Genomic DNA, 24,171 nt, shown 5'->3' on the forward strand with positions numbered 1-24,171 from the left:
ATCGCAATTACGATTATGGCTTGCAACGATTACGAAAACAACGTAATCGAAATGAAACGATTCTTTTTTTATTATTATTATTCTTTTTTTTCAAATTCTTTTTTTTTAATTTTTGGTTTTTCAGTTGAAGTATACTTAAAGTTCAGGGTAATCAACTGTTAAAAACATACTGTTCAAACTTTTTTTTAGTAAGTAAATGGATAATCGTTTTTAATAATCGTGATATCAATTATTGACCCAAATAATCGAGATTATGATTTTTGCCATAATCGAGCAGCCCTGCCACCTCCATCACCATCTGGTACGCTGCAGCCACAGCCAAGGAAAAGGGCAGGCTGCAGTGGGTCATCCGCTCTGCAGAGAAGGTGATCGGCTGCAATCTCCCATCCCTCCACGCCTCCAGAACCCTGAGGCGGGCAGGGAAGATAGTGGCCGACCCCTCCCACCCTGGACACAAACTGTTCACCCCCCTCCCCTCTTGATGGGCTGCGCTCCATCAGGACCAACACCTCTCGCCACCTGAACTGTTTCTTCCCCTCGGCTACTGGCCTCTTAAACAAGGCCCGGCCCCCCCACTGACACTTTACCTCAGCCACAACGTAGTCTCTATATGCATTACATTAATGCACACAATGTTCAAATACTGCTTACTGCACATATTATTATTTAATATTCTATAATTCATTCTATAATTGCAATCTGTTTCGCTGTAAATTACTGCTCTATTTTATTGCTATTTAACTATATTTTATTACAGTGTCCTTAAAGATGTTTTGTTTTATATGGAGATTCTTTGTTTTATATTTTATGTATGCACCACGACATCAAGTCAAATTCCTCGTATGTGTGAATCTACCTCGCAATAAACCCTGATTTTCTGATTCTGATTCTGATCAAAGAGGCGGGTGTATTTTTAGCTTGCCTTGCACGGCACTAGTACAGTATCGAGTCCTGATGTAGCTCTATGAAATACAGTACGTAGGGAGAGGAGGCAGAGAATGAAGAGAAGTACACGAGTATGGCAGGTCAAAGTTGAAAGATCAAGACTGTCAAACTGTGGAGACGTTAAGTCAATCATTTTACTGTTCTTTCTTCTTTCTTCAAAATTGCAAATATAACTGTAACTTGAACTAATTATCAAAATGGTTTAATACAGTGGAAATATATTTATAGTTATATATTTCTAATAATATATATGTAGTAATAATATTATATAAAAGCCTGGTTTCCTACTGTACAGTATATGATTGCTATTTTTCAGATCAGATGTTGATATTTAATCTGTTCTTATTAGAATCTGATAACTCAGAATAAATGGTGAAAATATGTTTTGTAATGGTCTATTAGAGCAGAGGTGTCAAACTCAAGGCCCGGGGGCAAAATCCGGTCCGCGACTTTTTGTCCGATTTACATTTTTTTTTCAAAATGTTGCTTTTTTTTCCAAATGTTACTTTCCCCCCCAAAATTTTACTTTTTTTGAGAATTTGTCTTTTCTTTTTAAATCATTTTGTGACATTCTCACTGAAGAGACTTGCAATTATTTGCCCTAGACTTCTGCTTTCAGACGTTATGAAGTTATTACCCTATCCGATAATAATCCAATGCAGGGGCAATAATGTAATATAATGCATTATTTTATATACATGTATATTCAATATTTTTATATGTATTTTTAAATAGTCTTAAAGTTACAACCGGCCCTTTGAGTGCAACCATAATGCGAATGTGGCCCGTGATGAAATTGAGTTTGACACCCCTGTATTAGAGCAATTGGCAGCATGCTGTATACACCTTTTGGGAGAACCTAAAGCACAGCCTGCAAGACATCAGAAAATACATATTGGCATGACTGTATTTATATACAGTTCCTCCCCATCACTCCTTCCCTATCAAATTGTCACGCGTCTATTTCTCACCAAACAGGCAGGGAGGATTGAAATGTAAAAGTTGGAGAGCACTGTGGAAAAATTACTATTCACACGCCCTCTAGATGAAAAGATGATTTCCATCTGCTCTCAAAGCTGCGTCCTGTAGCATTTGGTATTTAATGACTGATATTAGTCTGTGGTGATGGTGTTTTTAAATATTGAGTGCTATAAGTTGACTTCAAGTTATTTGAATTTAAATAAAACTCTACACTCTTATGTTTGATGGTCGGAGCCATCATCTCTGCTCTCAAATAGCCTTGCTGATTAACTGATTGACAGCTATCTGAGATTAAACTGATTTTGCTCACTCCATCGCATTTTCCATCACATCTCCGTCATCAGCCGAAGCTATCTAGTCGGCGCTTTTCCTCTGATATGAGAGAAAAAGAGAAATCACTTTAGGGCCACATCAAACCCCTCGGTTTGAATTGATTAATCAGAGATGGAGCGATGGATGGATGGAGAAATGCAAAGTAGAAGCCTAACATACAAACAACTTTCATCATAACTTAAAAAACTGGATTTTAACAAGCCGCTAAGAAGTAGAGACTTAAAGGAGTCTTGTGAATAGCTTGAATGAATCCGTTTTTTACCATGTGATTTATGTAAATAACATTCTTTATCTTCATTCCTGAAATATATTTGTCTTTGTAAAAGATGGCACATTGAATCAAATGTTCTTATGCTCATTAGAAATAGTCTGTACATTTATTTTTCTCAATTTGACCGATTTCTTTCTTAATAAATAAATAATAGGGATGCTCCGATCGCCAATTTTGGGGCCGATCGCCGGAATCAGTATTGGCCAATACCGATTGAGTGGGCGGGGCCTATGGGGATCTTCGATTTAAAGTGATGTTTAAAACTCAGTTAATGGGGCTCAATTAATGGGGCTCATTCACTGGCGCTTCCACAAACAACAACCAACATAATTATTACATTCAAATGAAGTACATTATTCATGTTTACATTAACTTTGGATAATAACACGGGAGAAATGAGCGGAAGCGCTCTCTTTTCCTCTCTCCCTCTCAGTATCTCATGCAACTCACTGATCCAGTAATGATCACCTGACAGTGAGGAATTAATACATTTATAGTTAGTTTAGCTTGTTCCAGAGGTAGATCAAATAGCTAAGTGTGTTAGGTCTAACTCTTAGTGTGTGTTTTGCTCCACTCACCGGTCCGTCACAGCGGGTGGAGCTGCAGGATTTATGCTTCACACACGTTGCATACCGCTATTTTATTGTCATTTTCGGACACCTCAAAATATTGCCAGACTGGTGGTGAAGCCATTTTGGCAAGCTTGTTTTGCTGCGCACAGAGAAAAGTGTCATGTATTTTACGTCATGCGATTGGCTCTCGCGATAGGCTCTCGCTATCTGCATTTTTAAAGAGCATCGATCGATCGGCAGAGAGTGAGTATCGTCCGATATCGATCGGAGGCCGATAAATAATGTGTCTTTTTCTGTTAAATTATAATCTTCCTGACGACATATCATGACAATCCTTGAATTATATTTAAAATGACACTTGTATTGAACACTGGAAGCAGAAAGCAACATTGAGCATCGGCTCAATGTTTCTTTCTGCCTCCAGTGTTCAATACAAGTCAGAAGAAAGGTTAAACGAAAGGAGAAAGTCATTGAGTCAAAGGTACCTGGGTTGTGTTCATACAGCAGGATGGAAGAAGGAGAGGTTTACCTTGATGAGGTGTTGTAGGCATGTCGTCTCATATGAACTGCATTCAACGCCTGATTGTCTGTAGTTTGTCATCTTACTGCTCACTGTGATCGTCTGCTGGTAACATTCCTCCCTGCAAATATGTCAAACAAAAAAGAAAACCTCTTAATTTCCATATACCCGTTTTTAATTTAAAAAGGCTGTTTGATCTGCTGCATGGCCCAGGCCCACCAGAGCACATTTTGAGATTAGCTTGGAATTAGACAGTGATGTCACAGCTTCCCTCTTTGAGCTTCACAAAAGCCCTTCAGAAACCAATGGGTGACGACATATATCTATACAGTCTATTACATTACATTTAATTTAGCTGACGCTTTTATTCAAAGTGACTTACAATAAGTGCATTCGACCAAGAAGATAAAACTTGAAGAAAACAGAATAGAGCCAAAACAATTTCAAGTGATACTCAACTGGCTTTAGATAAGCCAGTCCGTTGTTAGTATACTGTATAAGTGCTTTGTTAGTATGTAAGTGCTTAGTGAGTATCTAAGTTAATTGTATTCATTCTATCGCTCGAAGTGGAGTCGAAAGAGATGAGTTTTCAGTCTGTGCCTGAAGATGTGTAAGCTTTCTGCTGTCCTGATGTCAATGGGCAGCTCATTCCACCATTTTGGAGCCAGGATAGCAAACCCACGTGTTTTCGCTGATGGGAACTTGGGTCCCCCTCGCTGTGAGGGTGCAGCGAGCAGTTTGGCTGATGCAGAGCACAGTGCACGTGCTGGGGTGTACGGTTTAACCATGTCCTGGATTTAGGAAGGGCCAGATCCATTCGCTGCATGGTACGCAAGTACCAGTTTCTTGAAGTGGATTCTAGCAGTTATCTAGGGTCACACCCAGATTCCTTGTCGTCTGAGTCCGGAAAACAACAGAGGGGGCGATGTTGATTGTTAGGTCAAGAGTGGGACAATCTTTTCCCGGAAGGAAAAGCAGTTCAGTCTTGTCAAGGTTGAGCTTGAGGTGGCGACCAGACATCCACTGAGAGATGTCCGCTAGACAAGCAGAGATGCGTGCGACGACCTGGGTTTCTGAACGGGGAAAACACCAAATTAATTGAGTGTCGTCACTCGTCAGCGTAGCAATGGTATGAAAAACCATGCGGGCTAATGACAGATCCGAGCGAGTTTGTGTACAGAGAGAAGAGGAGGGAACCAAGAACAGAGCCCTGAGGGACCCTTTTAGATAATTGGCAAGGGTCGGACTCGGACCCTCTCCAAGTTACCCTGTAGGTGCGGTCTTTGAGGTATGAGGTGAGGAGGGAAAGTGCAGAGCCTGAAACTCCAAGTTCTTGGAGAGTGCGAAGGAGGATCTGATGTTTCACCGTGTTGATTGCAGCAGACAGGTCCAAAAGGAGGATGACAGAGGAGAGGGAGGCTGCTTTAGCAGTGTGCAGTTCCTCAGACACAGAAAGGAGAGCAGTTTCTGTTGAGTGACCTGCCTTGAAACCAGACTGGTGCGGATCAAGAAGGTTGTTCTGATGGAGATAACAGGAGAGTTGTTTAAAGACAGCGCGTTCAAGTGTTTTAGACAGGAACGGGAGGAGAGAGACAGGCCTGTAGTTTATAACATCAGACGGGTTGAGAGTGGGTTTCTTTAGGAGAGGGTTTACTCTTGCCTCCTTGAGACTGAAAGTGACCAGAAGTTAGAGAAGTGTTGATGAGATGGGTGAGAAACGGTAGAATATCAGGAGCGATAGTCTGAAGGAGGTTTGAGGGGATAGGGTCCAGAGGACAGGTGGTAGGACGGGCAGAGGTAATGAGGGTAAGAACCTCACTTGGAGAGAGAGGCGAGACGGAGGTTAGTGTGTGGGTGAATGGTGAGACCGGTGACCCAGTGGTGAGTAATGGCGAGTCGGAAAAAGAAGAGCGAATATCATCAACCTTTTTTTCAAAGTGGTTAACAAAGTCGCTTGACAGAAGGGAGGAGGGGCAAGGGGCTCTGGGGGGGGGGGGGTCGAGGAGGGTGGAGAAGATGGAGAATAGTTTTTTGGGATTGGAGTAGGAAGATTGGATCTTATCTTGAAAGAAAGTGCTTTTTGCCTGAAAGATCGAAGAAGAGAGCCTGATAGGTTAGGAGGTCGTCATGGTGTTTGGATTTCCACCATTTCCGCTCAGCTGCCCAAAGGATGGTTCTATTAGCACGCAGTGCGTCATTTAGCCAGGGAGCAGGAGGGGACTTACAAGCCTGCCGAGATGTGAGAGGACAGAGAGAGTCCAGAGAGGATGAGAGAGTAGAGAGGAGAGTTTCTGCAGCAGAGTTTGGAGGCAGGAGTTGGAACAAGTCAGAGGAAGGGAGGGTTGAGAGCACCGGTGAGGCAAGGGTAGAGGGGGAGAGGGAACGAAGGTCGCGGCGGACAGGTGCAGGATGAGAAAAGATTAGTTTGTTATGTTTGGAAAGGGGTAGAGAGAATGAAATGAAGAAGTGATCGGATGTGTGAAGCGGGTTTACAGAGAGGTTAGAAGTAGTGCAGTTCCTTGAGAATATGAGATCAAGGACATTGCCAGCTTTATGAGTTGGTAGGGATGGAGACAGTGAGAAGGCAAAGGTGGTTAACAGAGATGTTAGTTCATCTATCTTCCCTGTCTGGAGGTTGAAGGCTCAGAGAAGTACAGCGGGAGGGCCAGTTTCAGGGATGTGTGAGAGGAGATTATCTAATTCCTCCAAGAAGTCCCCCAAGGCGCCTGGTGGACGGGAGAGAACAACAATGGTTAATTGTATAGGATGGGTTACTGTGACGGCATGGAATTCAAAGGTGGAAGGAGTGAAGTTAGGTAGCTTGAAGAGGGAAAAGCTCCAGTTGGGAGAGAGCAGGAGACCAGTGCCACCTCCTCTGCCAGTGGGTCTGGGTGTATGGGGGAAGGAATATGCTTTTGACAGAGCTGCTGGGGTGGATGTGTTGGATGGAGTAATCCAGGTCTCAGTGAGAGCAAGCAAATCCAGAAACTGCAGGGAAGCGTAGCCAGAGATGAAGTCAGCCTTAGGAACAGCTGACTGGCAGTTCCACAGGCCCCCTGAAACTAGCTGTTGGATCTCAGTGGAGCATGTGGGATAAACGAGAGCAGGCTGGTTACAACTATTACGAGATGCACGGGGCCAGTAAAAATTGCGAGAGGAGTCGGACACATGAACAGGAATGGAGAATATACACATGTCTTAGCAGGAGGGGACAAAAACATTGGTGATTCTTAGCACATTTAAAGTAGGATTTGCCTCCTCTTTGCCTCCCTCGTGACTCTATTGTCTTTGTCAGTCTGACGCTCCAGGAAAGTGCTACCTAAAATGTACACCAGTCCTGATTGCTGAGTTGTCACAGCTGTGGGGCCACGCCCCTTGAATTAGTTAACTCTCTGCAGCTGATGGGCAGCAATAGGAAATTGAAACTGGATCACTCCTGAGTTCTTAATGAAACTTTTTAGTGACAATAGTTTACAATTACATTAAACCCTAGCTAATAAAGTTATGAGGTTAACCCTTAATACAGTTACCCCTAGTCAATAAAGCCCTTAGTATTCTACAAATGTTTAAATCAAAGTTAACCCTAACAACCAGTTAGTTCAGTTTTAAGGTTTCTGTAAAAATAAATGTCCCAAATTTCTGCCTGAAAATACTTTAGCTGTTTTGAGATTAAAATCATAATTTTGAATCAGATGAACAACAGAACATTTATATCTATGGATATTACCCATCAGAAGGAATGATGGATAATATCGTTAAGTAATCGTTTCCATTTTTCTTAAATTGTGATTAAGTTATTGTATCTACAGTTATTATTAATTGAAATGTGTGCATTGATACTATTCACTATATATTTCTAAAATGATGGGTTCAGTCATTAAGGCAGTTCTCTCTTACTCTGCATTCGTACACAGATCTATTGCTGCATCAATGAGTTTCCTATCCTCTAAGCTTGTGAAAGCTTTTCTGTCCTTGTTCATTAGAGGAACTCTATGTTTGCTTCTGGCTAGGAGAGGAATCATGTTGAAAGGCTGGATGAGCTTGATATCATTAGCTGGTTAGTGAGCTGATTTCACCACTTAGTGTCAGATCAATTTGTTAAGCTATTGAACCGTGAACATGAGGGCAACAAAATAATCTTAATGTGTAAAAAGATAAGAAGCAGACACAGACTAAAACAATAAAGAAAATATCTGACATATGAAGATATAGTGTGTCTTTTAGTCTTGGGCTTACAAGTGAATGTTTTGTTCCCTACCGTGTAAAAGTGTCACACACTGCAGCATGAGGAATACATAATGTGCTGTAATGTACACATGAGGACATTATAGCAGTGTGCATGCCTTTCAGGTGTGGCAGGTGTGGACGTAGAGAGCCTCTGCACAGGTTTATTATGACAACAAGATTTACCGGCTGCACTCAATTGACCTGTGAATCATCGACTCTGTCCTTCATCTCAGAGCTGATGGGCTGCTATACAAGGTTAAGTGTCTGGTAATTGACCCAGGCTGCTGCTACTGCTAGTTTTCTATTCTATCTAATTAAATGTATTCAGCTGGCATTCCAGGTGTTCATCAGCATCTGATTAAATCAGCAGAGCTCAGAAAAAAAGAAAGAGCAAAGCAAAGACAATGAATGAAGTGTTGCCACAGATGTTAAGAGCATGGGAAAAGAGCCACAGGTTCAACAAGAAGTTACTCTCCGGGGATTTCTGTGGGGTAAGGCAGCTATTCCCAGTGCTTTGCCCATCCATAAAACTATCCATGGTATAATGTGCTCAGACAGTATTTCATGACTGATACTTGAGATTTGAGATGATGCATATAATTGGGGGATGAAAATGTGATGGCATAATGTATGGGTTGATAAATGTGTTCCATTGAGAGCCTTAAAACGTCACCTATGCTTTTTACGAACATTAAAGGAGTTCGTTGATATCACTTTTCCAGAGATTTGGCAATAGATAGTTACTGAAAGGGGACATATTGTTCTAATCTTTAGGTTCCAACTTGTATGTTAGGTTTCTAAAACATTTTAACTTGCTTTAATTTTCATAAAAGTATTGGCTAAAGAGAACATTTAGTAGGGGAATCTCAAGACAGCAGTGATAATCTGGTAGGTTTTTAAGTGCACAAACACTCAAAATGTGAGTTTTGGAGATATGTCTCCTTTACATGTTTGTTAAAGCATTATGACTAAAAGATATACAGATTCAAACATGTATTACTTAAACACTATGCAACGACATTACTGTTAATAATCTACATAACATTTAAAATTGCATTTTCTTATTTCTTATGCAAATATACTGTGTTTTTGTTTGAGCGGAATTTCCTGGAAGACATTTCCATATATGGTTCACACTTAGCGTTAAACATTGCTTCTCTAATTCAGCTCTGCTTCAACTGAGCAGTGTGGTCTTTAGGGCTATCCATACATCTGCCTCCAAACAACACACTCTTTTAATCTGAGCCACGCTTCCACACAAGTCCTCATAAAGGAAGTTCTTACATCAAATGCTGTGTGTCAGTACACAAGGAGGAAACCTGAGTGGAGAGGAGGCACAAGGAGGAAGAGAACCCAACTGCGTGGATGCATAGAAAGAGAAGCAGCCAGAGGAAAGTTCAACGGCTTCAAAGAGAAAGAGGTTTTGACTCTGTGTGCATTAAGTCATTCTTCCAATTCAATGTAACTCTGGAAAGATGGATTTATTGGTCCTCATTTAAAGAGCTGAATGGTCTTTCAATGTTCTTAGATCAAAGTTCATTGGTAAGGTGCTTATCAGTATTCTCTTCCATTTGATGGTAGGATCAGGATTTAAAATACCTTGTTTTCACTGGGAGGACCATTGTGTGCACTTACTGTAGTGTAAGTAAATGCTTCTTACAGTATCTATAATGTGCTTTTAATTAAACAGTTTCTTTCTAACTTTCATGCATAACAATATTAGAATAACTCTAATTATGCAAACAATAAGTTGATTTGACAAGGGGATGCTGAGTGCAATAAAACACAGGTTCTGCTTGGATGACTTTTTATTGTGCCTTACCATCATTTTTCTTTCAGGGTCTTTTCATTCTAATATGTATTCAAAGTGAGTACTTTGTTATCATAACTGCAATCTCGTAACAGGACTTTATAGCACCCAATTTCAACTAACTGGTTCTATTTATTTAAGTGCTTTATAACGAATTGGATTTCTTTTTCTTGACAGTGAAAGAATCCCAAGGTGACTGGACATTTGATGAGTGCTTTACCCTCGCGTTCCTCTAACCACCATACATGAAGGACCAGTGATAGACATATTCATTTCACTGCAGTTGCACTACATTTGTAAACCTGTGTGTAACATTATACAATGAGCACAACGTTTTGTGCCTTCACAAGTCAACTTTCCCGCAGACCCTGTAGATGAGGTAAATATTGCAAATATGCTTATCAAATGAAAAGATCATCTTTCAACAGCAATTGTGCTTGTGGCTCCATTTTGACCCAAAGTCTCAAAGATCATATATCATACATTTAAGAAACTATGAAATTAATGAAAATATATTAATTCATTTCAATATGTATGTATATATATATATATATATATTGTTATATATATATTGTTATATATATATATATATATATATATATATATATATATATATTGTTATATATTGTTATATATATATTGTTATATATATATTGTTATGTTATTTTCTTTCTTGTAAAAGGAGTAAACTGATGTTTCAAATTGGGTCCATGAACTCATTTGACCTTTCTTAATATCCATTAGGCCTCATGTTTCTATTGCATTACAATCAGCTTGCGCACTCAGAAACCACTTAAGTAAATCTCCCTTCATGGGATAATATTGAGACAACACTCTGCATATCATTTGCTGACTTGTAACATGGCCGAATTTTCATTTATTTTCATCATGCATTTTTGATTTATTAAATGAAGCATCTCTTCTGAATACAACGCAAGAAATACGCTTGAGTGAGATTTTGATGACTTAAATCATAAGCTGGAAAGTCATTTCTGCAGGTTTTAGTAAAGTAGCACGTTCTCATCCAACCTGACAGTAAGGGCACACTTATGGGTTTTTCCCTCCAATCCTGTACTATAGCCACTTCCAGATAAGTGCTTTGAGATTGAATAACTTCCACATCCACACAGAATACATTCATGTGTTGGAGGACGCAACCGCCGACCATGATTATCCCAAACATCCTCACTCCCACTCTCACTTTGAATGTGTTCGGTTCCACTCTGCCACCACGGTAACGGCTGCGGTGTTTGAGATTGCAAAACATAAATCAACCACCAGATTCGTCCATAAAAAAGGCAACAAAACACACAAAAATAAGTATTTTGTCGTGCCACCTTACAACATTAACTAAATGAAACAATAAAGCAGTGGTCACAGACATACCATGTCTGAAAGAGACAAATTATGGCATATTAACCAAAAGGAAGATTCTAAGCCACCAATTTAGACTCCAATAGTTTGAGTGCTCATGTGTCTTCTTGACAGGGTTCTGCAAGAGTAGTTTATGCAGGACAACAAAGAAAATGAGTACTATATGTTTGGGCTGGAATACATCTTCTAAACATAAAATAGACATTTCTTACCCATTATAGTGTCCACAATATAAATTACAGAATATTGATGATAGCCAGTTATCATCCTTGACTGCTAGACGATCATTTGTGCTTTCTGCAGAACAGCACATCCACCACATTCACAGGAGCAATGTGACTCTGGATTAATGACATTTTAGAAACCTGGCCTTGAATATATTGAATATATTCCCCTCTTGGGCAACTACAGACCGTTTCATCTTTAAAAGGTGGATGTCACTACAACACACCCTTTATACTTACAGCTACTATTCTGTTAATGTCTCTGCAGAGACTTGCCTTGAAAGGAATGTGTGTTTAGTCACGGTGCGTCTCTCTGGGTTTGAAATGACTTAATTTTTATCCTAATCACATCAGCCGTTTGAAATGATTCATGGAAATCTTTGAGATATGTTCACATGCAGACCAGTTAAACTTCACAAAAGTGCAGGCTGTATCATTATTTCCGCAGTAGTTTGAATCAGATCTTAAGTTAAATGAAATTGATTGGACACCATAAGCAGACTCAATCAATAACAATGATCTGTAGTCCCCAAAGACTTCACATGCTCTGTTTGCCTCAGTCTATTGAGTGGAGGCTGCTGCTTCATCATCTCCTTCAGCAGGGCATAACTGACACCGACTCATGTTCAATACCATAATGATGTCTGAAGTATCCCATTCATTACCACAGTTAACGCTCAAAATTGAAAGTAATTGCGTCTGGAAGTCAATGGAGAACATCAATGTTTCGATTCCAACACATCTAATGAAAGCCTCCTGACCAGTGAGGTTTTATTATTGGTAAACGACCTTGGTAGAGCTTTGTAAGCGGTCTTGAACTGGGAGGCGCTCAGGGGAATGGGTCATGGTGTTTATCATACAATCAATACCGCTAGCGCCAACACGAGTCGCATGATCGAACATCAGAGTGACAACAAAAAGTTAAAATCAATTAAAATCACAACCATTGTTTTCGTCATTGTCCTATAAATAATAGGTTTGTTTTCAGCCAGGTTAGCGGTATGGCTGCAGGGATCAATCTATGTAAGTGCATTGCTTTGATCCCGATGAAAACGTGTCAGCTACTCAATGGATTGCCATGACACTTTGGACAATCATGGTCTCCAGAGGATAAAGCTTACGTTCAGGGGACTGAACCTCGTGTCACAATGACGTTCGGATGATTTGACTGAAATTCATTGACACGTTTTGGTTTATGGTTTGCCGTGAACTTTGTTTCATATATTCATGTTTCCGACAGGATCAATTGTATTAACTTTGGTGGTCTTCTGAAAAATATCCTCTAGCGACACGGATAGGTCAAATATAATTTAAACCGGTTGACTTTCTAAGGACCCTCAGCAGCCAGTGGTAGCATGATACCACACAGACCTAAAATAGGGATCATGGTAAAAATTCAAATTGTCCTTGTGAGCAATGATAGCATGATATGGTTAGCATTTGGCTCAAAGCACCTGTGCCCATAGAGCTGGAGGAAATGCTTTATTGTTTAAAACATAAGTGTAAGATTGAATGGCAATAGTTGGGAGTATAAGCAAATATTTAAAATCTGTATAGAAATTAATGATCATAAAAGTATATAAAATAAATCTGAGTGGCCATTTAATGCCAGCTTTCAGTACTTGACAGTATGACTTGCAGTGCTATGGACACATCTCTCTCGATACCCAAAAAGTTTCAAAACCCAGGTGGAACTGGGACGAGTAACTTATTTCCAGAGCACACCCAATTCATAATTGATTTTAAATGAAACATACAAGAGATTAAAAGAAGCCAGAGGTTAAATAATATTACATTTGAGTCGAGAACAGATGCCGTTGGGCTGATTCGCCTTAAAATGAGGGTTAATATTATTTATATATATTTATGCCGATGTGCTACAGGTCAGTCAAGGATCCTTGTCCATCATGCTTGCTGATGACGTGTATTACAACGCTCAAAGCTCAAACTTTGATAGAAACCTTTATGTCTATGAAAGACTGCCTCAGGTAGAAAATGGGTGAGCAGGGGACACAACATTGACCCTGAATACATCAGGACACCTGGAGGAAACCTTATCAAAGCTACACAGTCAGATGTCCACATGAAACATTGCATCCTTTCACCCACCTCGCTCCAAGTTATTAAAAAAGAGTGATGACAGAAAGTTCTTGTATTCTGTTGAGGGTGGGAGGATTAAAGATTGAGAGGACGTAAGAAGATGAGAAGAGAATGAGAAAGACCATGTGAACGAGCCCTAGCAGTGGGGCAGATTACTAGCGTCTATGGTGTTCACACAGATTTCATGAAGCTAATATCAAAGCAACAGCTGGAGGAAAAGGCCAGGCAGATACATGAGGACAGCCGCAGAAAGGGAATAAGAAATGCAATGACTGTAATAGTAGTGTGTGTGAGTGTGTGTGTGTGTGTGCGTGTTTCCATGTATATATTCATACACAGCTAAGCACCCACCCGCCCTCTGCCTCTTTAACTTTGAAGCAAATTTTCTGGTGAAAATTGAGGGGGCTAATATTTTATACAGCAGCAAACGGCATGAATTTAGAAGCCCTCTGATTGAAAACATCTTCAAAAATGCAAACCCCATCAAAGAGCTGAACTTTGAATCCATATGAAGTTGCAGCTGGCTGTCACTGAAACAGCTACCTCCTCTTCTGGCCTTGATGTAAACCCTTTGGGTTGTAATTATTAAAAGCTCTTCCCATTCTTAGAAAAAAATATTGAATTGTTCTTAGCCCATTCTTCAAACCTTACTTCTGTGACCGGGGATGCACAGTATGTTTTTGTTACATTGTTATCGGTTTGTTGTTCTCATTTTGGTACATAATAACTTAAAGTATGTTATCTTTGAGAAATGTATTTGGTCATTCTGGACTGTTTCTTAGCGGTGCATCTTAAGACAGTTTAATACTGTAGCAGAATTAATTTCCTCCGGATGATAATGTTCCCTAAACTAACAGAGTTCAGTCAAAAAATGCAAGAGAAGAAAGTTTATTTTATAGTCAGGATTATAAATAATGCATTGTTGGAATTTTAAAGTATACTTTAATTAGATTAAGCTTTAAAAAAAATTGTATTGAAATTAAAACAAATGTGCAACTTGAAGACAACATCTGGCATTCAAATGGGCCTCATAAATTCATATTAACAATCATAAATATTATGCAAACATGTGCAAGCTGTTAATAATCTACCTCATTGATATAAAACAGATTGCTTGTATTGTACAGATTGCTTGCTGTAAAAAAAATGTAGGAATACAGTTTTAAGAGAAATGTTGTAATATATATCAAACTACATTTGAAAAAAAATAAATTATGGAGTATTACGGTACTCATTTATTTTACATTAGCTGAGGCCTAAAGGGTTTGTGTTTGGATAAATGCATTATTTGACTAATAAATATGGACCTGCATGGAGCTTATAACTTTAACATCTGCAAAAACTAGGAAGACACACACACACACACACACACACACACACACACACACACACACACACACACACACACACACACACACACACACACACACACACACACACACACACACACACACACACACACACACACACACACACACACACACACACACACACACACACACACACACACACACACACACACACACACACACACACACACACACACACCCCCTTTTCTTTCACTTCCTACCTCTCTCCCAACCTCAGTGTCTGTATGTCTCTCACTCTCTTTCTCTCTCTCTCACACTCAGTAGGGTTTAGGTTCAGTCTGTGTCTCGTGTTGTGCAACAGGCTGCTGTTGGCTGTTAGTCAGTGTGAAAGAATGGTGTCATTACTACCCAGGGTTCATACACTTTTTCACCAATGATTTTCAATGACTTTTCCATGACTTCTCCATGACCTTAACCTAATTTTCCATGACCAAAAAAATTACCCTTTCTCAGCGGTACCACTGAAAATGATTTATTTTAACATGGAACAGGAAATGAGGTCTGCATATGAAACAAGTTGTGCCTATCTAAAACAAATCCAATAGTAGGCTTACTAGCTTCTACACGCTAAAGCAACTCAAAATAAATCTCTCACCAGCAAAATACCTCGTCAGTTAAATGCCATTTTACGTTTCATTACTCGATACAGTGTTTATTATCATTATAGTATTACTATTCAGCCGACTAGATAAAATATAAATTATATTTGATCCAACTTTAGTTACATTTCCATGACTTTTCCAAAACTTTGGGAAAAATATAGTTTTCCATAACTTTTCCAGGGCCTGGAATTAGCATTTGGAATTTCCATGACTTTTCCAGGTTTTTAATTACCGTAAGAACCCTGACTACCATTACAACTTGACGAAAGTACAGCTACAAGAGATACAGTTTCAATTGACCTTTTTTGCAAAGTACATATTTTTTTCAAAGAACACGGGACATTATAAAAGTTGGACCTGCTGCAGCACAACTGTTACGGTCAAAAAGATTAAATCAAGGTCCAACTGGGAAGCATAGGCTACATCAGCTGCCTGCATACAAATCATGTGCACTTCTGAAAACCTTCATTATCAATTTAAGTATTATTCAAGGTTAAACGTAAAAAAAAAGTAGCCATTAGTTGCTGAGCAATGAAACTAGACTAATTGACTGCCTAGCATGGGTTGACCTAGCCTCTCCTAAATTACTTCAGTCAGGAAAATTTGCTGTGAAGTCAAAGCCATTAATATCTGAACAGAAGCAGTGGAGTTCAGTTCAGTGGCTCTGCTTTCTATGGTGCAGTGAGCTGTATAAGCAGCACACTGAAAATTCCGCAGGGAGGAGAACAAAGCCGGCTAAAGTCACAGAAAACATACAGAATATAAACCGAGGAGCCTACTGAACTCATCACGGGTACTGTATAATAAGTAGTAGGGAGCCAGAAAGAGGGAAGTTGGCCGTATGGGAAACAAACAGCTCATTAACATCAATAGTGTCACAGTACTATACAAGGAAACTCTTTAGCAAAAAGATGAAATGGGAAGTCGATAATTCATTTTTTAGGCACTTTTCCTTTGAACTGATAAGACTTTAAATCGAATACATCAGATTGGATTCATAGGAACAAGTCATGGTCATTTTGTGTAACCTTTATTGGACATAGTAGACCAAATACATAGATTAATGAAAATAATTGTAGGATGTTGCTCTTGTTGTCAATGTTATGCAGACACAAGGAATTCAGAACTTTTTGTAATCCATACAAAAGATCAACTTTAATAAAAATGTGTTCTGTCTGCTTCAATTCACAGTCATATTTTGATATTAAATAATGAAGGAAAGGACAGTTATAGGGTTTCCTGTCTTTTCCGTTGTGGTTCTGAATCTTATGACAATATAACAAGCAACAACTTCATGGTAATCTCATTTAATTTGGCATGTTGTATGATGAAGTGACATTTGTTTTTGTTTTGGTACCCAAAAATGTCACGAACAGTCATATGAATTGATGCTTTGTGAAGACCGGTGACATGCTTTTTTCATGCTGTAAAGGACACAAACATAATTAATGTATTCGTTTTGCCTGCTGTAAGTGGATCAATGCACTGTCTGTATACGTTTCCAACAAAGACTTAGATTCAAGCATTCCCTGCTCATACCCGCACAGAAAATTCAATACATGTACACCTGACTACACATTTACCTCAGCTACACACGCTGCCTGCCTGACAGGACTTATATTAAAAGCTTACACATACACACTAAATCAAACGTTCATTTCACACAAGGTCAGGCATTCAGAACACCTAACAGACAGACGGAGCTTAGAGCATGCTTAAAGGTATACAGTATATGTGGGCTGCGGCTGGGAATCAGAGCTCGGGGTTAAAAGCCTTTAATATGAAAGATGAAGACTACAGGATGCATGAAGAAACAACATGACACATCTGAGAGGACAGGATGGCGGGACATGTTGGAGGAAAGGATGGAGTAGACTAAAGCCCTATGGTACTAACCATCTGTGTAGTTGTGCAGCAAGTAATGATTATTTTAATTATTCATGTTGATTAGACCAATGATTATTATCATTTGATTAAAATGGTGCTACAGCCACTCTTCTGTCAAATAAGATGTATGCAGATATCAAAAGATAAATGGTCAAAATCACTTTTAGAATCCTATAATGTGCTCCCACATTTCAAATGATGCAAATAACATTTTTTTTCTTCTTAACCAAGCTACGTCATAGACAAAAAGGCTTATTGATTAAATAAATAAAACTCCAGTCAAATTGTGAAAAAGAAAATCAGGGTTTCTTTTCTCTCTCAAGATTTGTTTGCTTCTTATTAAACAATGGCTGAAGAAAACCTTTGTTTCTCTCGACATGTATATAGTGTCTCTCACTCTAAAAAAAAAGCAAGTTTTAAATAAGAAACTGTGCATCATCCTCGAGCAATACATTGGCCTCCCCCTGCTGTTACAGGTCCACTCAATGGATGGACTATCAGGATTACCCAGGGTGGTTTGACATTTACACACCTGAGAGAAAAGCAAGACTGGATAGTATAGAGAAACAGAGGGCGTAAAAACCTTTAGATGCCTATAAATATCGCACCTATGGTCGGTGTAGAAAGGGAGAGGACAGTTCAACACTTTCCTCGTTTTATCCCTGTCCATAAAACTAAGAGAGCTCTAAAAAGGGTTAAGAAACATGTAAATACTCCTAGTTTACGGATGTGTCGTTTTTGGTTGGCATGACAGAACTTAAGACACATATCCATACCTACTGTAAGGATATTTATATTTAGCCTTATCCATTTTACATGTGTACAAATAGCAGAGGTCCAATCTTTGCACTTTATTGCTTTTAAATCAGTTTTCTTGGATTTTTGGCAGCTGGTATGAGATAGAACTTACATTTGGAACCACACTTCTTCGATTTAGGCACATAAAACACAGCAAGATGATATTTATGATATGCGACATTGGCCTAGTAGTAGTGGGTAGATTCATGCTTTCTTTTTTTTGGCCTCCAGCTTAAAATGTGACGCATTCTTGACGTAGGCACACTGTAAAAAAAACAACTGTAAAAAAACTGTAAAAATCTGGCAGCTTGTGCTTCCAAAAACTTACCGTCAAATTACAGTGAAATACTCTAATTACAATAATGGGAAAAAAACGGAAATTCACAGTAAATATAATTAATTTCCTTTAAAGAGAAACACTGTTATTTTACAGGTATCTTCCCTTGTTTATTACGGACATAATTTAGAGTTAAGCATGTAAAAACTGTTATTTTACAGTTTTATCCTAAATGATTACGGTCAAACACATTCAATAAAGTCACAGAACTTAAAGTTCAGCAGTGAAATACTGTTATTTTGCAGTTTTATCCTAAATGATTACGGTCAAACACCTTCAATAAAGTGACATAACTTAAAGTTCAGCAGTGAAAGCACTGTAATTTTAGAGGTTTATCTGCTCTTTTTACAGTCAATAACCTTTAATAAAAGTACAGCACTAAAACTTCTACGGGCAAAAACCCCGTAAAAAAAACGGTCAATGACTGGCAGCAGCAGGCTGCCAAACAAAAATCTTAAAATTAAAGTAAAAATACTTTAACTGAAATAAAGTGCAAAAGCAATTAATATACAGGAATTGTCCTTAAAGATTTTACAGGAAAACACTTTCCTCTCTTTTCAAAATCCATTGTCTTAAAATGTTACATTCAAATACCTTAAATAAAGTTCTGATGAGAAAAACCGTTTTCTACATTTTTTTTTATTAGATTTGTATGATCAAACACTAAAATAAATACAGAACCTAAAGTTCTACAGCTAGAATACTGTTATTTTCCAATCAAACAGGTTCAATAAAATGAAATCACAAAATGTTCTGCAGGAAACAATTACTCTGAAAACTTCAAATATAAAAATATTTGTAGAATTATAGTACAACTAATTAATACAGCATTTCATATTTAAACATCATACTTATAAACAGTAGAAACAAAAAGTAAGTTGAATTTTTTAAGATTACTTTGAAACATTCTCAACAGAAAATAACAGAAATTGCAAAATGGCGACATATGTTCACATTGTCAATTTGAAGGAGCAGTGTGCAGGATTTAGTAAGTCTAACATTGTAGGTTCCAACCAATGGATAACTTGTTCACTCACCCTCCTATCCCAAGTTTGTAGGATAATGTATATTGGCTGCAAAAAACTTGAGGCCCAATGATGTTTCCTCTGTCCATTCTGCGCTGCTGTGGACGTGGCAGTGCAACCTGAAGGACAAAAAGATCAGAATCAGAAACAGGTTTATTGCCAGGTAGGTTCACACGTACGAGGAATTTGACTAGGTGTCGTGCATACATACAAATCAAAAACTAAAATCAAAAAAAGTACACAGATAGCGAACTATATTAAGAACACTAATAAAAATATAGTAAGATAGCAATAAAAATAAAGCAGTAATTTACATCGAAATAGAATGCAATAAATTATAGAATATAGAATATGTGCAGTAAGCAATATTTAAACATTGCATTATTTACCATCCTGTGATCTCCATTATGTAATGCATAGTCTGCGTTGTGGCTGAGGTAAAGTGTCAGTGGGGGGGAGGGCCTTGTTGAGGTGGCGAGTGGTTTTGGTCCTGATGGAGAGAGGTTTTGGTCCTGATGGAGAGAGGTTTTGGTCCTGATGGAGAGAGGTTTTGGTCCTGATGGAGAGAGGTTTTGGTCCTGAGGTTCTGGTCCTGAGGTTCTGGTCCTGATGGAGAGAGGTTCTGGTCCTGAGGTTCTGGTCCTGATGGAGAGAGGTTTTTGGTCCTGATGGAGCGCAGCCGCAGGTGGAGTCAGGCACGTGCAGCTGGGAGACCTTGTCCTGCAGCAGAGCCGGGATGATCGTGTTGAAGGCGGAGCTGAAGACCACAAACAAGATCCTGGCGTAGGTTCCTGCTGTGTCCAGGTGCTGGAGGAGGAAGTGAAGTGATTAGTAAACCATAATGATGGATGTTATTATCAGCAGCTGCCAATAGATCCCCTACATCTTGTATGATGGACCTTTGAAGCAGGGTTACACAAAACACACACACACAAAATTGTAAAACAGTTATTGAGAGCATCCCAAGGGCATTGATCCTATGCTAAAACTTCCAGAACACCAATTTTCTAATACCTTAGAAACGACAACTAGCCATTGGCACGAATGTAATGCTTCAGCTTCCTACAACTTTAAAGCTGTGTGGACGTGGCTCTATGAAGAGTCGTTCATATTTTTCTCATTATTTCATAAGTTCAGAAGGGGGGAACATAGTCTAACAACAGTTACCTTTTGTTAATTTTACCTCGAGCCAAACTTGTGCGACTTGTTTCTGAAATCCCTTTCTCTTAAAGTGAATACATAAAATCAAAAAACAGTGGAGCTTACCCTAAAACTAACCACTGGATTGCTTGTCTAACATGACCTTGTCCATAAATGTGTTACGGGTGGGAACCATTAAACGCACCCTCCAAGGCACTGAGTGTTAGCGAAGTACAACTGGGATTTCGAATAGGAAGATATGCTTGGTCAATTCTTAATAAAAAAGAAAAAACAACAAATGGAGCTGTGGAGCTTCGGTCAATACCACTAACAGTCTATTTCCTTAAAATGGTACATATCGCTGAATCTATATTTTCATCTTCAGGTGATTAAATCTGCATAATGTCCCTGTACAATAAGATTCGAGCATTTTTTCAATCCAGTGAGGAAATTCAAGACCAGTAAATATTTATTGATTAAACAACACTAAATAACATTTTATGGTTTTCTTCAAACTCAGACTCTCTGCTGCTTGTCTGATGATCTTTGTTGAACAAGGTCTGATTGTCCTGTACATGTACAATGTGGGGTATTTTGAAATACTTTACTCAACCACATTCAGTGCTTCCCCTACCATAGTCTTGGAGGGGAGCTGCGCCTCGCCAACGGAGCCCCGCGGCCCTCTCCCTGAAATTCAAGGTGTTTAAAAAGAAAATTATATATATATATTTTTTTTTTAAATATATATAGCACCAAATTGCAACTAATCTATATCTACGGTCACTTTTCACATTGAACATGAGCTCTTCTATTAGATAAACTAAACGCTTTCATTTTAAGTTGAGTTTAGCGTTTTTGACCCTAAGAAACACTGATGCATTAATCAATAACAATAATCCACAGCTCCTCTCTCTGCTCCAGAGGATTTAAAGAATATATCAGCAATAAACCTAGGGGAAACACTGACATTCAATATTATGTTAGACACAAGTTAGTTATTACTCACATATCAAAGTCTTTTCATCTGCAAGATGGAAGAATAGCTGGGTGCTGCCTGGAGAGACTGATGAGGAGTCACTGGCTGGCTTCAGCAGCTTTCCACACAAAGCCATCACATCTTCTGTTCCATAGTCTTCACTGTCCACTGGTGCTCTGTCAAAACAGTGATCACCACAGCTGTCATGGTAACCCTTTGTTACACAACATATAACCAACATGCGTCAAAAGTGACCCAAATTAGTTTAAATTGTAAATATCTTTGCAATAAATTACTTCCAGGAATTCCTCAATTAACCTGTTTTTGATCAACACCAATTCTAATTTTCATTTTAACTTTCTTACTTTTTTTTATAAAAGTCATGTTTGTATCACAACACTTCTAAGGCACAACATGGGTAAAAAAGTACCCGTATTATTTTCCTATGTTATTTCATGCATGGCTGAGTGTTTCTTTAAATACATTGTTTTTGATTACCACAAATCATTATTTTAATTCTCCCGTTCTTATTGATGAACTAAAATAGTTTATGCCAAGTGTGATACAAATGCAAAAAAATAAAGATACTTTAATGATAATTTTGTTAAAAATAATAATTTTAGCAGAGATTTGCACCAAGGATGTATGATTTAGTAATACAACAACTATTTTAGTTCACACAGTGTGACATTAGCTAGTCATGTTAGCTTGTAATATATAGAGCAAGTTAGCCAAACGTTAGTGGTTAGCAGTTTATGCTATGCTAGCTGTTGGCTACTGAACATTAACAAACTGGATTCCGCAGTAAAAAAGCTGTGCAACTTTACAATAAGATTGGCGACAACACTGTGACACCCTGCTGCATGTTTATGTGTAATCGTCCCGCGTTGGAGACGAGAGGGTGGCGGCAGCACTGCAATAAGCTGTAAGCTAACGTTAGCAGCCACCTTGTTAACCTGTATAGCCCGATTGTCCCGCCGGTGGGACATCTTGCAAGAAACAGCATCTCAGGACTTCTTAAAATGTAACAACCTATTAATGATGCTTACCCACTTAACGGGAAGAAACTCAGCCAACTGACGATATTAACAATTTTTAACTAAACGAAACACAAGTCTAACGGCTAACCGGGCTAACGCTACTTTAGCACATAACTGGCACGTCTTTTTTTTTACTTCATGCTATCTGCACAAACGTATCATATGAAAGCTGAGATTCCACACAGATTCCCTTAAAGTATATGTCTCATTACTCAAAACTCACTGAACTAGAAGAAGAAACGTAACCTTAAATACACAATTAAACATTCACAAACTAAGGATTATCTAAATACATGTTTAACTCCATTAAAGTTGCAGGACTCACCAGATCTCAAGTGTTCTGTTCTCTGTTGACGTCCCGATGCTCATATTTAACGTGTATAAATATTAAACTCTCGAGCAAACACACAGACAGCTGTAGCTCCAGCAGGAGGAGACCCGCTCAAACTGACGCGGAAGTTTCAAATTGGATTGAAAGGCGCGGACAGTGCTCATTGGCAGGTTTTGTCGAGGACGTTTATATCAACCAATCAGGAGTGTTGTGGACTCATTCCAATCCTGCTTGTCTTGTCTGCCGTTGTATGGCTGGATTCCATTTCAAGTGCCGTAGCTTTTTACATACATTTTATGTTTTTTTTATTTGCCACTTTTTTTTACTTTTAACTAGGGCCGGGACTCGATTAAAAAAATTAATCTAATTAATTAGAGGCTTTGTAATTAATTAATCGAAATTAATCGCATTTTTAATCACATATAAATATTTGACCTGAGAACAGTGAGAAGCAATTTTTTTCACATGGATTTTAGTATACCATTGAATAATGACTGAATACATAAGCTTAAGCAACAAAACATTGTTAATTTTTTTCAAGGTGGTACTTAACCAAGACCAACAGAAAAGTGCAATTTTTGCCATAAAGTGTAGCAATAGCATATTTAGGAATATAGTACATTTCAGAGATTCAGGTAGCCGGTAGACCTTCTGTAAACTATAACACTTTGTTTTTTAAGTAAAACACAATACTTTCAAGTACATTCAGAACATTGGAAACCCTGACTATTAGAAAACATCTCTCTGTTGCTTCAGAGGCCATAACAGACTTTGTTGATTTACCAACATTTGATTTAAAAAATCTAATTAATTTCAGTCCAACTCTCTCAATAACCTTGGCCAAAACAATAAACAGTTCAACATAAAGTGCCAGTTGCACCAACAACCTAATAAATAGTTCAACATAAAGTGTACTGTACCATTTAAAATAAAATAAAAAAGTGCCAGTGATTGACCTCAATCCCTCCTATTCTTCCAATATCCTGATGAAAAATAAAAATCTCTCTGTTGCATAGGCCACTGTTTGATCAACGCGAATTGGGTGTGGGTCCTTGTACTCCGAGTCGGGCTAACGTCCACGCTAGCTTCCACGCTAGCTTCCACGCTAGCTTCCACGCTAGCTTCCACGCTAACTGCTCTATGTTTTGCATTGAGGTGATACTTGAGGCTTGATGTGCTGCGGTGATATGCGAATTCCTTTTTGCATAATTTGCAAACAACCGTGCTCTTATCGACGCTTCTATCCGTCCGTTTTTTAAAACAAAATGTCCCATCCACGGGGCCAGCCAAAGCGGTCTTATCAGCTTC

At 38.7% G+C, this 24,171-nt stretch overlaps 2 protein-coding genes across 3 annotated transcripts in view; both read right to left on the reverse strand.

Annotated features, from left to right (window-relative positions):
• The window catches only part of thrab (thyroid hormone receptor alpha b), a 216,573-nt gene that overhangs the window by 181,538 nt on the left and 10,864 nt on the right, over positions 1-24,171 (reverse strand). For both annotated transcript variants that reach the window (XM_079660061.1, XM_079660059.1), the window contains one exon: positions 3,632-3,743. The gene's annotated coding sequence lies outside the window, so the exon portion shown is untranslated. The remainder of the gene's footprint in view (positions 1-3,631; positions 3,744-24,171) is intronic.
• Positions 19,080-23,926, reverse strand: LOC307025418 (uncharacterized protein). The gene is made up of 5 exons (XM_079660065.1): positions 22,858-23,926; positions 21,523-21,668; positions 21,151-21,203; positions 19,766-20,183; positions 19,080-19,495 (listed from the first exon to the last, which is right to left on the reverse strand). The coding sequence occupies exons 2-4, from the start codon at positions 21,626-21,628 to the stop codon at positions 19,782-19,784; spliced, it is 561 nt and encodes a 186-aa protein (XP_079516191.1). The 5' UTR covers positions 21,629-21,668; positions 22,858-23,926; the 3' UTR covers positions 19,080-19,495; positions 19,766-19,781.

The sequence above is a fragment of the Notothenia rossii genome, assembly GCF_949606895.1.
Source record: "Notothenia rossii genome assembly, chromosome: 11".
Lineage (NCBI taxonomy): Eukaryota > Metazoa > Chordata > Actinopteri > Perciformes > Nototheniidae > Notothenia > Notothenia rossii.

What these genes read in the sequence shown, in the direction of transcription:
- LOC307025418 (XM_079660065.1), bottom strand. Translation starts at nt 21,628, where the DNA reads ATGGCTTTGTGTGGAAAGCTGCTGAAGCCAGCCAGTGACTCCTCATCA. An exon ending in AGATGAAAAGACTTTGATAT is followed by an intron (nt 21,204 to 21,522) that starts GTGAGTAATAAC and finishes CTTGAATTTCAG; the next exon opens with GGAGAGGGCCGCGGGGCTCC. An exon ending in AGCTCCCCTCCAAGACTATG is followed by an intron (nt 20,184 to 21,150) that starts GTAGGGGAAGCA and finishes TTCCTCCTCCAG; the next exon opens with CACCTGGACACAGCAGGAAC.